At 45.8% G+C, this 15,069-nt stretch overlaps 1 protein-coding gene across 6 annotated transcripts in view; it reads right to left on the reverse strand.

The window, feature by feature from the left end:
* TEC (tec protein tyrosine kinase) overlaps positions 1 to 15,069 on the reverse strand; it is a 181,765-nt gene that overhangs the window by 59,343 nt on the left and 107,353 nt on the right. For all 6 annotated transcript variants that reach the window (XM_073583479.1, XM_073583476.1, XM_073583480.1 and 3 more), the window contains 4 exons: positions 5,661 to 5,715; positions 1,464 to 1,543; positions 1,085 to 1,218; positions 465 to 539 (listed from right to left, as the gene is read on the reverse strand). In XM_073583479.1, coding sequence (XP_073439580.1) covers positions 465 to 539; positions 1,085 to 1,218; positions 1,464 to 1,543; positions 5,661 to 5,715 — 344 coding nt within the window. The remainder of the gene's footprint in view (positions 1 to 464; positions 540 to 1,084; positions 1,219 to 1,463; positions 1,544 to 5,660; positions 5,716 to 15,069) is intronic.

Consider the following 15,069-nt stretch of genomic DNA (forward strand, 5'->3'; position numbering starts at 1 on the left):
TCTCTGTGTAGCCTCAGGTTTATAGTCTGCAGGCAGTAGCAAAGCTAATGAGCTATCTTAAGAATCCTTTGTCCAGACATCACATTGCTGCTTGGATGACAGCTGCTTCTTCCGATCACCCTGTACAATGTAATATCATGGCAGCCAAGTCTTCATGTACAGTATTCTCTATTGGGAAGCTAGAGTAAGCCACTTCCACACTTATCTGGCTGCAACTAATTTATCTATAAAAGGTATTGGGTGTTTGAATTTAGACTTCATGATCATTATCTCCCCCAACATCATATATCGGGGGAGATTCAGAAGCCCCCCATGCAAATCAGAAGTTTGTCCGATCCAATTTTTTATAAATGTGCCTCATTATGTCCAGACAGATTCTGCTTCCAAACATATAAAAACAAAACAAAAACAACCTAAAACTGAATAGCTACCTATTTAGATATATTAATTATAACATTACATACCATAGCTGAATCCAGCTGTTGTGGGTGCTATCTTATCTTTTTGTAACACATGGTGACGTAATCTGGTAACTAGACCTAATGACAACAGAACAGAGTGAGAAAGTCCATCTTTAAGACTGTTTCCTATACTCTTCATTTCTTGTAAGGCAAAACGCTGGAGATTTTCACAATTTAAAGTTATGATAAAACATATTACAGTGCTTTATTTCAGGATATAACAAGGCTAACCTATGAATGCTTGCTCCCTGTGTCGTGTCCTGCAATGAAGAAATTAATAAGGACAGCAATATGTTTCATGAACATTTACCGAGTACCATCTCTTGGCACTGGGCACGACCGGGATATCAGAAGTTGGGCACCACCGGGATATCAGCAGCTGGGCACCACCGGGATATCAGAAGTTGGGCACCACCAGGATATCAGAAGTTGGACACCACTGGGATATCAGAAGTTGGACACCACTGGGATATCAGAAGTTGGACACCACTGGGATATCAGAAGTTGGGCACAACCGGGATATGAGAAGTTGGGCACCATCCGTCTCAGCAGTCATAGTGTGGATGACTGGAGTTTGGAGACTAGTTCAAGCTTTATTCTCACACTGATTTTTGGTCCTTTACCTGCTGCATTGTGCTTGTGATACTCAATCATTTCTGGAATAGAGCTGAAAATGTGCTTCTCTGCCAGGTAATACTGCTTGGGGAACGCCCCCGTCTCTTTAATGTGATAATGACGGATAGATGAGGAACCATCCCTAAGAAGAGAAGTTGCATAACACAGAAGTTTATTTTTCTTATTTACTAATGTTATTTGCTATAATTCATGATATGGTTTAACCTGCAATCTGAATATTGTAAACGAAACCAACTTTATGTGCCAAGAATCTTGTAGGATGTATGCACCAAAGCCTTTATGACACTGATTGGACTGTGACATTACAAGACATGTGACCAAGAATGGACAATTATTTGCGGAATTTAAAAGATATACTTTACGTACCCTCCATATTTTGTGTATAGTGACACTGTATAAAGGCCAGCTTGACTGGAATTTCTAACAATGAAGCCACCTTCTTTATCCTGGAAAACACAACAAGATCATCATCCGTTCAATGTTCTCAGTCCAGAGGTCAAAACGTGTTACATATAGATCTTTCAATAAACATTAACCCGCTGAGAGAAGCCCAGCGGATGCAAACATGACCAGCCTAGATAGGAACCATTATATTTTTTCCTTACCTTTTATTATTGGTTATTTCAGGTAAAAGAGATTGCTAAGGATGCCTGGGCTAGAATGCCTGCAGAGGCCATCTATCTATACAAGCGTACAGTAAAATTGTGCCAACCACAATTGTAGTATGCCTTCTTTTTGTGCCTCAATGTAATAGAATAAACTATCCGTGATCCACCAATCAAAAAAGATATGTGAAAAAGCAAGGTTGATATGTATATAGAATTAAAATTTAACTTTTAATAATCCAAGATAAAAAGTATGACCCTTAAGGTCCATTTTGTCTTTTATAAAGCTTGAACATTAAGGGTCACACTTTTTATCTTGGATTGTTAAAAGTTAAATTTTACTTCTATATACATACCTACCTGCCTTTTTCAAAACTCAATGCAATAGACATCAGAAATCTCTACCTCCTCGCTTCATTATAATACTATCCCCTTCCCATGCACACCAGTCCTGCCTCCTATTTTAAATATTGAGCTTGCACAGTTAATATTCATTCCAGCAAAATGATGATGATGGCAGCTCATGCGCCGTAGCATCTACTGGCAAACGATAGTTGAAATATAATGCGAGTTGATATATAATGTGTGAGAACTAGACAGGTGTGGACAAAATGCTGCAAACTAAGAATGTTATAAAAAATAGAAGTGTCAATAGTTTATTTTATCAATTAAGAAAATGCAAAGTAAATTCAGAAAAAGAGAAATCCAAATCAAATAAATATTTGTTGTGATCAGCTTTTGCCTTGTTGAGGTCAGTAAACGAAGTGGTCAGCCAAAGAAACTTAGCGCAGGAGATGAATGATACATCATGCTTCCTTCCCTTGAAAATTGGAAGATGTCCAGCAGTGCCATCAGCTCAGAACAGGCAGCAACCAGTAAGACCCAGTTACACCGATCTATTATTTAGTCTGGCAAGAAGTGGTCTTGATGGAAAAATTATCGCCAAACATTATACATGTAAACAAGGGGCAAGTGACTTAATTACACACAAAATCATGGGAACCAGATACAGAAAAATGGCAGCAGGCGCTCTGGACTAATGAGTCAAAATTTAAAACATTTGACTATAACAGAAGACAGTTCGTCATCGTAGTGCTATGCACTGAAGCCAGCGCTCAGAGGTGGGAGGGACTATGAGCGTGGGGAGCAGTGTATGTTAAATTCTCTTTAAAAACGGGCACACTGTTAGCCACAGCTGTCGGCTTCCTGCAGCGGTCGGCGATCACGTGTGCCGGCTACTAAAGAGAATGAATATTCACTGCTCTCCATACCCATAGTCCCACCCATCTCTCAGCGGCAGCTTCAGTGCATAGAGGTGAGAGAAATTAAGTGCATGGGAAGCAGTGAATATTAATTTCTCTTTAATAGCGGGCACACTGTTATCCATGTATACAAGGATGGGAATGTGGGGACCATGTATACAAGGATGGGGATGAGGGGGTCATGTATTCCAGAACAAGGATGAGGGGACCATGAATACCAGGGTGGAGGCCATGTATACCAGGATGGTGATGAGGGTGCCATGTATACCAGGATGGTGATGAGGGGGCCATGTATTCCAGGATGAGGATGAGGGGGCCATGTATACCTGGATTGGGAACATATATATACACACACCAGGATGGGGGGATATTAGTACAGAATTGACCACATTTTTTGCTTCAATTTTTTTTTCTATTTTCCTCCTCTAACACCTAGGTGTGTCTCATGGTACAGTGCGTCTTAGAGACCAAAAATTACGGTATATTAATTAATAAAAAAACTTATAATCAACACTTCTAATTTTTTAAAACATTATAACATTTTGTACACACCTGTCTAAAACCTTTGTATGTCATGTAGTTTCGGAGTTTCTCAACATCCCCTTTCACAAGTTGCCTTCATATACTGTTGCAATAGTAATAATTACAAATTGACAGGAAAAGCTTTTTAATATATATTGAAGCTAAAGACATTCTGGACCCATATTTCATTTACTACAGTAAAGGAGATGGACAGAATAGACATATTTTTGGGGAAAAATGGCCAATTTAAAGAATTGACTGTAAAAGGGTTTTCCACTTTAGGGAAAGTGGACCCCAAATGCTCTTACTTACCTAAAATAACAATACCATCTACATTTGCACAGCCACTGAGCTCAGTGATTGAACCCTAATACCCGAAAAGAGATGAGGAGATGGCGCTGGACCCAGGGAGAGTGAGTACCTGCTCTGTTTGTTACTTTCAGTATTTAAGAGCATTTCCTTAAAGTAAAAACATATGCCTCGTCTTATATATAGGTTAAGACTGCTACTTATTTATAACCACAATATCATCATTAAGTCTCAAGTCAGTACATAAATGTCATTATAAATAAATTCTTAAATTCTTTTAATGAGCAAATCACAATGGTTTTGTCTAGGTAGGTAATTGCTATAAACATTTAAATTGGCCGCCAATTTGTTACACTGAAAGAAATCTGCCCTGGCATGTCAGGTCAGGTGCCAGTGGGCATGTGCAGTAGGAAACTCCACAGCTGTGACCTGGAGATTACATAGTATAGGTTATGTAATTCAGAAAGACATGGTGGACAGCAGTGTGAGTGGTCTCTTCTGTTCTGAGCACCAAGGTGCATTAGATCAGATAGACAGCAATATGAGCAGCCTCGTCTTACCTCAGCACCCCTGATATCTCCACTATTAGATCAGAAACACAGGGTGCACAGCAGTATGAGCAACCATTTTCTTAGCACAGCATTCCTGGTGTCTCCAGTATTAGACCAGAAAGACATGGTAGACAGCAGTGTGATCAGTGTCTCCTTACCTCAGCAGCCATGGTATTTCCAGTATTAGATCAGAAACACAGAGTGGGCAACAGTGTGAACAGTCTCTTTTATCTCAGCACCCTGGTCTCTCCAGTATTAGACTAGAAACACAGGGTGGACAGCAGTGTTAGTAGCCTTTTCTTACCTCAGAACTCCTGGTATCTCCAGTATCAGATTAGAAAGACCTGGTAGACAGCAGTGTGATCAGCGTCTCCTTACCTCAGCACCCATGGTATCTCCAGAAGTAAACCAGAAAGACAGGATGAACAGTAGTGTGAGCAGCCTCTTCTTACCTCAGCACCTCTGGTATCTCCAGTACTAGATCAGAATATCTACTGAGAGCACATCTACCTACACATGCAGGCAGAGGAGCTTCCTACTGCACATGCTCACAGGCACTGGCCTTAACATTCTAGGACAGGTTTCCATAAGTGTAACAAGGAATTGGTCATTTTAATTCTACAGCAATCGCCTCCCAAGGAAAATCAATTTTGATTTGCTAATTAAATGTATTTATTTATAATGACATTTCCTTTACTTATTTTTTTTCTATTCCAAGAGAACCCCGTTAAGATGATTTCCCATGCCATGAGTTCAAAATAACTACAAACAAGCAATTACACCTCCAGTAATTAAGATTAGCAAGCAAAGCATACAAAAAAGCATGCAAATTATTTAAAAATCTTAATTTTTCCAATACTTTCTATTTATATTCATAATAACCCACAAAAGCTCTAAAATGCAATGAAGTAAAGTGAAACATGTGCATGCAAAGGATTTTTAATTACGGCATATCACAACATTAGAATTATATTTTATTGCTATAAGTATAATGGATATTTAAGGGTTTACACTTGAACAGTGAGAGTGAAAAGTGGCATATAGAATAATAAAGCTAGCTGGTACTTCACCAAGCTCATAGACTTGTGCTGAGCCGCTTAGCTCAATGATTGGCTGCAGCAGTGAGGCACAGTGATGACATTAGGTCACCGCTGCAGCCATAACAGCAAGTCCTAAGCAGTGGCGGGGAGCAATCGGTGGATGGCGAGTACCAACTGAGTTTATTATTACACATGTCTGCCATCGTATGGAGTTCACTTTGCTCAAATTAGAAAACCCATTAAGCTATAAGCATAGCAATTTCTTATTACTTACTTCCATTTTAAGAAGCTGCTCTGCTTTACTTCTGTTTATACTCTTGCTGTACCATCTGAAAAAATCAAAATATTAGTTAGCCTTGTACAGGATGATGGAAACACATTGGGGGCGATTCATTAAGGGGATTATGCCAAAAATCTGGAATAAACATCTTAATAATAAGTCACAATATTTCTTAGTTTTGTGTCATGGTGGTAACTCGCACGCGTTTCTGGCACCGTGCTACTCACTGCAGTCGCTGCCCTGTTTATACTCATGTCAGGCCGCCGCACTGACTCCACATGCAGCACTTCACACTCTGCTGCATGTCCCTGATGTCTCTACATGGCTATAGGGGTGCGGCCAGATCCTGCAGGAATTTAACCCTGCTGTGTCTTGCAGGGTTTGGATTCCCCAGCCAATCACCACCCAACAGATGTTATATCAGGCCGCGCTATCCTCCACACCTCTACCTGAGATTAATTTACTAGTTTGCTGTTAGCATCTAGTTCCCAGTGAAGATGTTTTGCTTTTTATCCCTCCCGTTACTGACCCGACTTTTCTTCTCATCCTGTCTGTTCTCTCTGCTTCTGAATCTGAGATGCTTGCCCAGACCTTAGGCCCTCTTACTATGCTTCTGTCTCAAACCTCTGTACCTCGAATACCTAATCTGACTGATGGATCAGCTGCTCTGGAGTGGCACCTGGTGACTATCCTGCGGCCCAAGCATATCCTCACCATCAGAGGCGCTAGTGAAGACCAGGTAGCCACTTAGTCACGCCCCTCCAGGGTAAGTCCGGCCAGTGGGTCCACACCGTTACAGTTTTCACAGATATTATGACTTTTGGCGTTCACACGCCAGTCCAGACCAGCTTTGTTGATATGGGCATACCATGGGCGGTATATAGCTGGTCCATTATGACACCCACCTGGCCAAATTCATCTTAACTTATGCCAATAAAGTAGCAGAACTTACTCCAGAACAAGTATGCCCAGAACAAGTATGTCTGATGGGCATACATTTCTGGCTGCGGTGCACGCTGTGTAACAGACACACATAATTCAGATTGGTGGGCACTACGCCAGTCTTGATGAATCGCCTCCTTGGGCTACCGATTCCATTGCACAAATTGGCCAAAAACAATGACTACTGGTTCAATCGTAAAATCAATTATAAAGATGCTGATCCTAGTTTAATTTATTTTAACCCTGCATAACCAGGTAATTTTTCATTTTTATGCTTTTTTCCTTCTCTTCTTCAAAGAGCTATAACTTTTTTTTATAGCTGCATGACAGCTTGCTTTTTTTTTTGCAGGAAGAATGGCAGTTTTGAATGATGCCATTTATTTTACTATATAATGTAGTGAAAAATGGGAAGAAAAAAATCCTACTGGGGAGAAATGGTGAAAAAAAAGCAATTCTGCCAATGCTTTTTGAGTTTGTTTTTGCGCAATTTAAAGTTTTGTAAAATTTAGATCAGTATGATTACAATAATAAGGAACCTATAATACTTATACATAATGGTTGAAACATTTCAGAATTTTGTAAAAAAAAAAAATTGCTTTGTGTCCCCAGTTATTGAGACATGCGCGGTCTATTTTTTGTCAGTTGAGCTATGCGTGTTTGTTTTTTGCATGGCGAGCTGTCATTTTTATTGTTAGTACTAGCTGAAGAGCCCAGCGTTGCCCGGGCATAGTACCTAAGTGTGGGTCCCGCTGTCTTCCTAAACACCCCCGCTCTCGACTCGCCATCACGCTCTCTCCTCGCCGTCCCGTTCTATCCCTCCGCAGCGGCGCTCTACATCCGTGTCCCTCCACAGCCCCGCTCTCTTCTTCCACAGCCCTGCTGTCCCATTCTCTCCCTCCACAGCCCCGGTCTCTTTGTCCACAGCCCTGCTGTCCTGCTCTCTCCCTCCACAGCCCCGGTCTCTTCGTCCACAGCCCTGCTGTCCCGTTCTCTCCCTCCACAGCCCCGGTCTCGTCATCCACAGCCCTGCTCTCCCTGGCCACAGCCCCGTTCTCCCGCTCTCTCCGTCCACAGCCCCGTTCTCTTTCTTCACAGCCCTGCTCTCCCGCTCTCTCCCTCTACAGCCCCGCGGTCTTCCTTCCTCCATAGCCCCTCTCTCCATGCACCACACGTGGTGACGCCAGGACCAGGACAGAAAGGTGCGCAGATTTTTCGTTCGGCCGGAGTGGGCAAGCTGGGCGGAGCTAGAGCAGAGCTGCAGCGCATGTGATTAGGCGGCCTGCGGGGGGCGTGGCCTAGCGCGGTCGGCCGGAGTGGGCGGAGCTAGATCGGAGCTGCAGCGCGTGTGATTGGGCAGCCTGCGGGGGCGTGGCCTAGCGCTGTAGTAGGCCGCAGTAGAAGCCGGGGACTAAATTTAGGCCGGGAAGCTGCAGTGGAGAGGGGGGATAGCGCAGTTGGCGACGGAGAGCGCCGACTGAGCCGGGACAGGGCTTGCAGGGTTTCGGCACTTTTTGGCCCCTGTCCTGAAGACTGTCTTCCTCCACAGCCCCGCTCTCCATGCACTGTCCTGCTGTATCAGTCCTCAGCCCTGCTCTCCAAGCGCGTCCCACTCCGCTGCTTCGTGAGTGGTTGGGGTCCCACTCTGCTGCTTCGTGATTGGTTGGTATTACACACACACACATTCATTTTTATATAGAGAGATTGCAGGGTACATACAAAGTTTTGATTACTTTTATTGCTTTTTTTTTTTTGAAGACAAATATGATACCAAATATTTGTATATTTGATATCACTTTATTTTTAATATGAAAGCAGCGGGGGGGGATTTAAACTTCTATTTTTGTAATAGGTTTTAAAATATTTTTGTAAAGTTTCCTTTATGTTTTAGTTCCCTAGGTGACTTGAATTTGTGATCATTTGATCAATTGTAGTATATTTACATATTCCAGTATATAATAGAATTACTCGTCTCTTCTAAAGCCCAGCTATGAGGTAGGCCATGGCAGCACATCGGCTTCCGGTATTCGTTCTAGACGTCTGGTCACAATTGCTTGTAGATGCTGCGGCTCGGTCAATAAACGTTTCCTTTCCCTCTAAGCCCATACACAAGACAACCATTATCTCTGCAACACTAAATCTACTTCTATAAAAGCCCATTACACAGGCTGATGATTGGTAAACTGATGATCAGCAAGCAAAACGGATCATTTGTACTGCATAAAAACCTTCATTTTTGGAGGTACATCACCTAGTGGAAACAGCAAATGTTCTGCTGAAGACATGAACGCTCCCTAGTGGATGGGGCCCTAAGCTATCACCAATCAACTAGTAGATATTCGATCAAAGTTCATTTATGGGCAGAACTCGGCCTCTCTACAGTCCTGGCTTTGAGACTGACACAAATTTTGGTTTTCACAGCTTCAGTGTTTTTAGATCTTTTAGTCAAATGTTTCTATAGTTATTGAAGTACAATTATAAGTGTTTCAGAAGTTCTTAATCTTTTATTGACAAATCCACCAAGTTCAATATTAATATCGCTGACTCTTACTTTTCAAGACTTCTGTCTTTCCCTCTGGCAGCTGGATATCTGCTTTTGGGCCAGATCCTGGCTGATGACCACCCATTCTTGTCTCATCAGTGCTTGGAGTTTATCACAGTCTGTGCATTTTTGTTTGTCCACCCTCTTTTTGAGGATCGATCACAGGTTCTCAGTGGGGTTGAGATCTGGGGAGCTGACTGGCCATGGACCCAACATTTCAATGTTTTGTTTACTAAACCACTGAGATCTCACTTTTGCCTTGTTGTGACAAGGTCTCCATCATATTGGAAAAAGCATTGTTTATCACCAATTTGCTCTTGGATGGTTTGGAGAATTTTCTTGTGGAAGAGATTTAGATACCATTCTTTATTCATGGCAAAATTGTACATGACCCTACTCCCTTGGATGAAAAGCCTCCACGCATAAATGATTGATCTACATTTGCAATTCATCTGATTTCTTTTCGTAACAATCTGGAGTTAATGTAATTTGCCAACTGTGGTGTAATGGTCACTATGTCTGCTAGGGGGCGCTGTGTGGGTGTCCCAGGTCGGGCCTACAGGCATATCCATTTTGGTAATGGGTATTGGATGCTGAATGAACGTTATGTATCCCAAGGTAGGTGGCCTTGGGATGGAAGCTGGAATATGTGTGTTGATCAGCAGAGGCACTGCTGAGCTGTTGTTACACTGTGTCAGCGAGAGCTATCTACAAATCCACCCAGGGGTGTGTTTAAGAGTGTCATAATAAAGTATATGTGTATGAATGCTTGAAGGACCTGTTATGAGGTCAGAGTCATGTGACCCGGTGGGCGTGGCTATGAACCATATAATGTGGCCAGGGTGAGTCACATGGAGAGAGAGCGCATGGATCTGATTGTGCCACGTGGAAGGTCCCAGCAGGCCTAGGTAGAAGAAGGTGTGCTACCTCCTTGAAGACCACGTGCTGAGGCTGCTGACCCGGGGAGGCCTATGTATATTGGCTGTATGTGAGGAGGGATAAGCCTCCTGTGTTTTGCTGGGGCTCCAGGACTGAGCCTGAAATAATGGACATTTATGCTTGTTTTCGCCTGACCTAAAGGCTATTCCTTATGTTATGTGTTGTTTTATGGGTTATGAAGCAATAAACCTTATGAACTTTTAAAAGGAACGTTCCTTCTGATTGACTCCCGTGGCTCCTGAGCGAGTTGAATCCCTACAATTGGTGACAGACTGCGGGCAGCGGTTCCAAGAAGCACATGTTGCCGTACTGGCGGCTCTGAGCCAGGAGAGAAGACGGTCTGGAAAATCGTGAGTAATACTGACCGGGGTCAGAGAAAGTGACTGTATTGATATTTGTGGGATACCTCTGAGGAGAAGAGGCATCTGGGAACCTGTGTGGCCGTCACCAACAGGTAACAGACAGGAGTCTGTGGTATGCTGACCTGGGTCAGTGGGAAAGACTGTATACCTGGAGGGTTCAGTGATCAAGGTCCTGGAGGGTCAGTGTTGGGAGATTTTAGGAGAAGAATCGTCTCCCTGGAGCACGTGGTATGACCTTGGACCTGGTGAGACGTGAGTGTTGGGCAGTCTCAGGAGGAGACGGATGTCCTGAAGAGCACCCGCTGAGCCCATGGACCTGGTGAGGCCGGTGTGTTGGGAGACCTTGGGAGGAGGGTCGGCTCCCTGAATAGCACCCGGTGCGCCCTGTGTGTTGGACGGTCTCAGGCGGAGACGGAACGTCCTGAATAGCACACAGAAAGGTCACGTGAGTTTTTTGTGGTGTTTTTTTTTCTTCTTTTCTCAACTCAGCCTGCGGTGGCTCAGTGGGAGTCAAGAAGGTGACAAGCGGCTTCCTGTAACTCGGCGGGGTTACGAAGGGGACAAGCGGCTTCCTGTATCTCGGCGGGGTTACGAAGGGGACAAGCGGCTTCCGGTAACTTGGCGGGGTTACGAAGACGACACCAGCAGCGGTGTGTGAACGGCAGCCGGTGGTGTTGGTGATTTGTGACAGCAGGAGCTGTGGCAGCGCCAGAAGAAACTGGTGTGGTGTTGTGCTTAAAGGGCCAGTACCAGCCCAAAAAGACAAACTGTACTGTGTGAACTGTGGCATAAGAAGGTCTGCAGAACGGTCATGGGGAAATCCCGAAAGGGGGCGGTGGCCCAAATCGGGGTGGTAGTCCAAAAGGGGGTGGAATCCGAAAAGGGGGCGGTGACCCAAATTGTAGTGGTAACCCAAAAGAGGGTGGAGTCCCAAAAGGGGGCGGTGACCCAAATTGGGGTGGTAACCCAAAAACAAGTGGCGTCCCAGAGGGGGGCGGTGACCCAAATTGGCGTGGTAACCCAAAAAGGGGTGGAGTCCCAGGAGCGGGCGGCGACCCAAATTGGGGTGGTTCAGGAAATGGCAGCACTAGTTGCCTCAGTGGGTATGTCAGGGGAACCGCACTGTGTGTGTATGAGTTTTGAGGCGTGCGGCATGTATTTTCCTGATAACGATGGGCCACAGGTGTGTACCGTGATGCTGCATCGGGAAGGAGTCCCTGGTAGGCTGGACTCAGAGTCAGGTGACTCTGACAGGAACTCCTCTCGTTTTATCTCTGACCGAGAAAAACGTCAGGGTTTGCTGCGACCATGGGGTCATTGTGAATTATACGGTGAACAGAGTTATGATTGAGATGACAAAGGGGAAGTGTCAAGGTGGTAGTATGCCACCAAACTTAGTGCATACCTTTGAGAGGGGCCGAGACTTTGTCGTGCTTGATGACGCATGGTCGGACGATGAAGACGTTTCGACTGTGGGGCCAGCGGACACTAAGACGGTGACGCCTCCTAAAATGGACAGGTCAGAGGTAGAACCGACCAGAAGAAAAGGTACATCTGCCCAACTTACAGACCTGACGTCTCGTGACATGACGGATGGTGGGCTGTGAGATGAGACTGACAGGACTGACCCAGTGGTACCCTTTGAAAATATAGTTAAAGAGGTAGCGGTGAGACACGTGCTGGCCAAAAGAGAACAGGATTGTGAGATACAGCTGATAAAGGAGACAGTGGAAGGACATCTCGAACGGGAAAGAGTCCTAAGGCAAGCAGCTGAGTAGAGTGGATGAGCTGGAGAAGGAAGTCTTTGAGCTCACAGGTCACTTGTCAGCGTGTCAAGCTATGAACAAAGCTATAGTGAAGGATATGGAGGTGCTCAGAGAGGCCCAAGAGAAGCATCAGCAGGAGATTCCCCCGGAGAGAGGATGAGCGTCGCTACCTGGCAGATGAGCGGGATAAAGTTCTCCAAGAACTCAGAGGAGTAGTACAAGGTCTTCTGCGGGAGAAGAGCTGGGACGAAGATGTACAGCGGCCGAGCCCAAGTGATAACAAGGCAGAACTGCCAAAACCCGTCTTGGAAAAGGGTCCTGAAGACTGCAAATCTCAGGAAGATGGTGAGCCAAGAGCTGCCCAAGACAGTCACCCAGTCGTGGCAGATATCTTGAGGGAAGTGTCTGTGGTAAACCCAGAACCGTCTATCCAGGATGAGAGCAAGTCCACGACCTTCAAGTGCGTGATGGAGGTACCCGAAGACGTGCGAGAAGCATGTGCCAGCGAGGGTATGCATGAGACCTTTAAAAAGGCAGTAAAGGCCTATAGTGTGAACTGGGCACCAGAGACAGACCAGTTGGTGATACTGGCAGAAACGGAAGACACAGAGAGAAGGGTGGCTGTCATGAAGGAGATGCACCTACAATGTCTCCGCACGAAACAGATGCTCGTGGTGCGTAATAGGAAAGCCGCTCGACGTCTGGAGCTTGCGAGGGAAGCTCAAAGTCGGCTGGGCTTTGTGGAAGACATAATTCCGTTACCCAGAAATCTAGTGGGGAAAGTCGTTGGCAGACTTGGAAAGGTGATGCAGGAGATGGTAAATCGATCCAGTGTGAAGAGAGTGAGGATCCCACCTGCTGGGGAAGTCCAAGTGGCTGTTGAACATGTTCCAGTCATTGTGGTTGGCTCGATGGAAAGCATTGGGAAGCTTCGCATGCTCCTGGAATATTGGGTAGCGTACCTGAAGGAGATAGAGCAGCTAAGACAGCACCGACTGCAAATGAATAAGCAGATACAGAATGTCAGGTGGCATCCACCTCCAACCCAAGGTGTAAGGACCCGAAGGGATCATCCAAATAGTGAAAGGAAAGGTAGTTGAAGGCAAGAATGTCGAGAGTCCGCAAGTGGCAGTTCTAATCTTAGTAGCAAAGGCACGAGACCCGGTGGTGGACGTAGCGACAGAGGGTCAGACTCAGACCAGCCAGTTAGCCCAACTGGACGTGGGACTCATGACCGTACGAACCGGGAGAGCGGGCCAGTGAGAGAAAGGTCGGGTGACGGAGCGCACTGCAGACAGGTGAAGACTAAAGAGTGTCTGGTCACGCTGACGGACGTTGACGGAAAGGTCAAAGCCCAAGGCTGAGATACTGACCGCTGGGGGCGGCCTAACATAAATATGATGCAGGATGACTACTGAAACAGACGGAGACGGTCCTCTCGACTTGTAGGGCAAGGTGACATGGGTGCCCGGTCTCGAGATCCCTGGGTGATGTCATGTGTTCAACCCCAGAAGTTTGAACAGAGGGGGGAGGTATGTGGTGTAGTGACCACTATGTCCGCTAGGGGGTGCTGTGTGGGTGTCCCAAGACTGGCCTACAGGCATATCCATAGTAGTAATGGGTATAGGATGCTGAATGACCGTTATGTATCCCAAGGTAGGTGGCCTTGGGATGGAAGCTGGAATATGTGTGTTGATCAGCAGAGGCACTGCTGAGCTGTTGTTACACTGTGTCAGTGAGAGCTACCTACAAATCCACCCAGGGGTGTGTTTAAGAGTGTCATAATAAAGTATATGTGTATGATTGCTTGAAGGACCGGTGATGAGGTCAGAGTCATGTGACCCGGTGGGCGTGGCTATGAGCCATATAATGTGGCCAGGGTAGGTCACATGGAAAGAGAGCGCATGGATCTGATTGGGCCATGTGAAAGGTCCCGGCAGGCCTAGGTAGAAGGTGTGCTACCTTCCTGAAGACCACGTGCTGAGGCTGCTGACCCGGGGAGGCCTATAGTATATTGGCTGTATGTGAGGAGGGATAAGCCTCCTGTGTTTTGCTGAGGCTCCAGGACTGAGCCTGAAATAATGGACATTTATGCTTGTTTTCGCATGACCTAAAGGTTATTCCTTATGTTATGTGCTGCTTTATGGGTTATGAAGCAATAAACCCTATGAACTTTTAAAAGGAAAGTGACCCTGATTGACTCCCGTGGCTCCTGAGCGAGTTGAATCCCTACACAACATAAAACTGAAGCAGCATACATTGTAGAAAACTAAATTTGTGTCAGTCTCAACTTTTGGCCATGGGGTCTTTAATTGTTCCCCATTCTTTATAAGGGGAGAGGTTGAAACCAGATTTCAGCCAGCCAAGGAAGAGAGGTAAAGGGAAAAAAATGAATACAAAGCTATTAGAAACTTGTTGGGGGGCGTGGCCTAGCACCTGATGTGAGCGGTCGACTTCTGGAGCTCCTCCGTTGAGACTGGCAATTATCCTGACGATAGGACCCCTCTGGAGGCTGGTGAATCTCTGGGCGGCTGAGAGGGGACTCAGGAGGTCGGCCCCGACAGGTGAAGTGGTGCGGAGCTGCAGCGATGGTCAGGAGAAGGCAGCAGGACGCCAAGGCAGGAGCGGGGATCCGCACCCAAGATGGCGCCGACAGCGTGGAGGCGGCTGAGAGAGCGGACGCGGCAAATGCCTCTTATGCAAAGAGGCTAGAAGTGGCGGCCAAGCTGGAGAAATATGCCTGGGTGGAGGGAGCACGGCAAGAGATGGCTGAAGAGAAGAAGGAACAGGCTGGAGAACGGAGGAATGAGCAGGGAGAAGGCTCTGAGGATGATACGGTACAGGGGGGGCCGGAG

This window comes from Dendrobates tinctorius, unplaced genomic scaffold (assembly GCF_039654945.1).
Source record: "Dendrobates tinctorius isolate UK_male_01 unplaced genomic scaffold, ASM3965494v1 ptg000079l, whole genome shotgun sequence".
NCBI classification, from domain to species: Eukaryota; Metazoa; Chordata; class Amphibia; order Anura; family Dendrobatidae; genus Dendrobates; species Dendrobates tinctorius.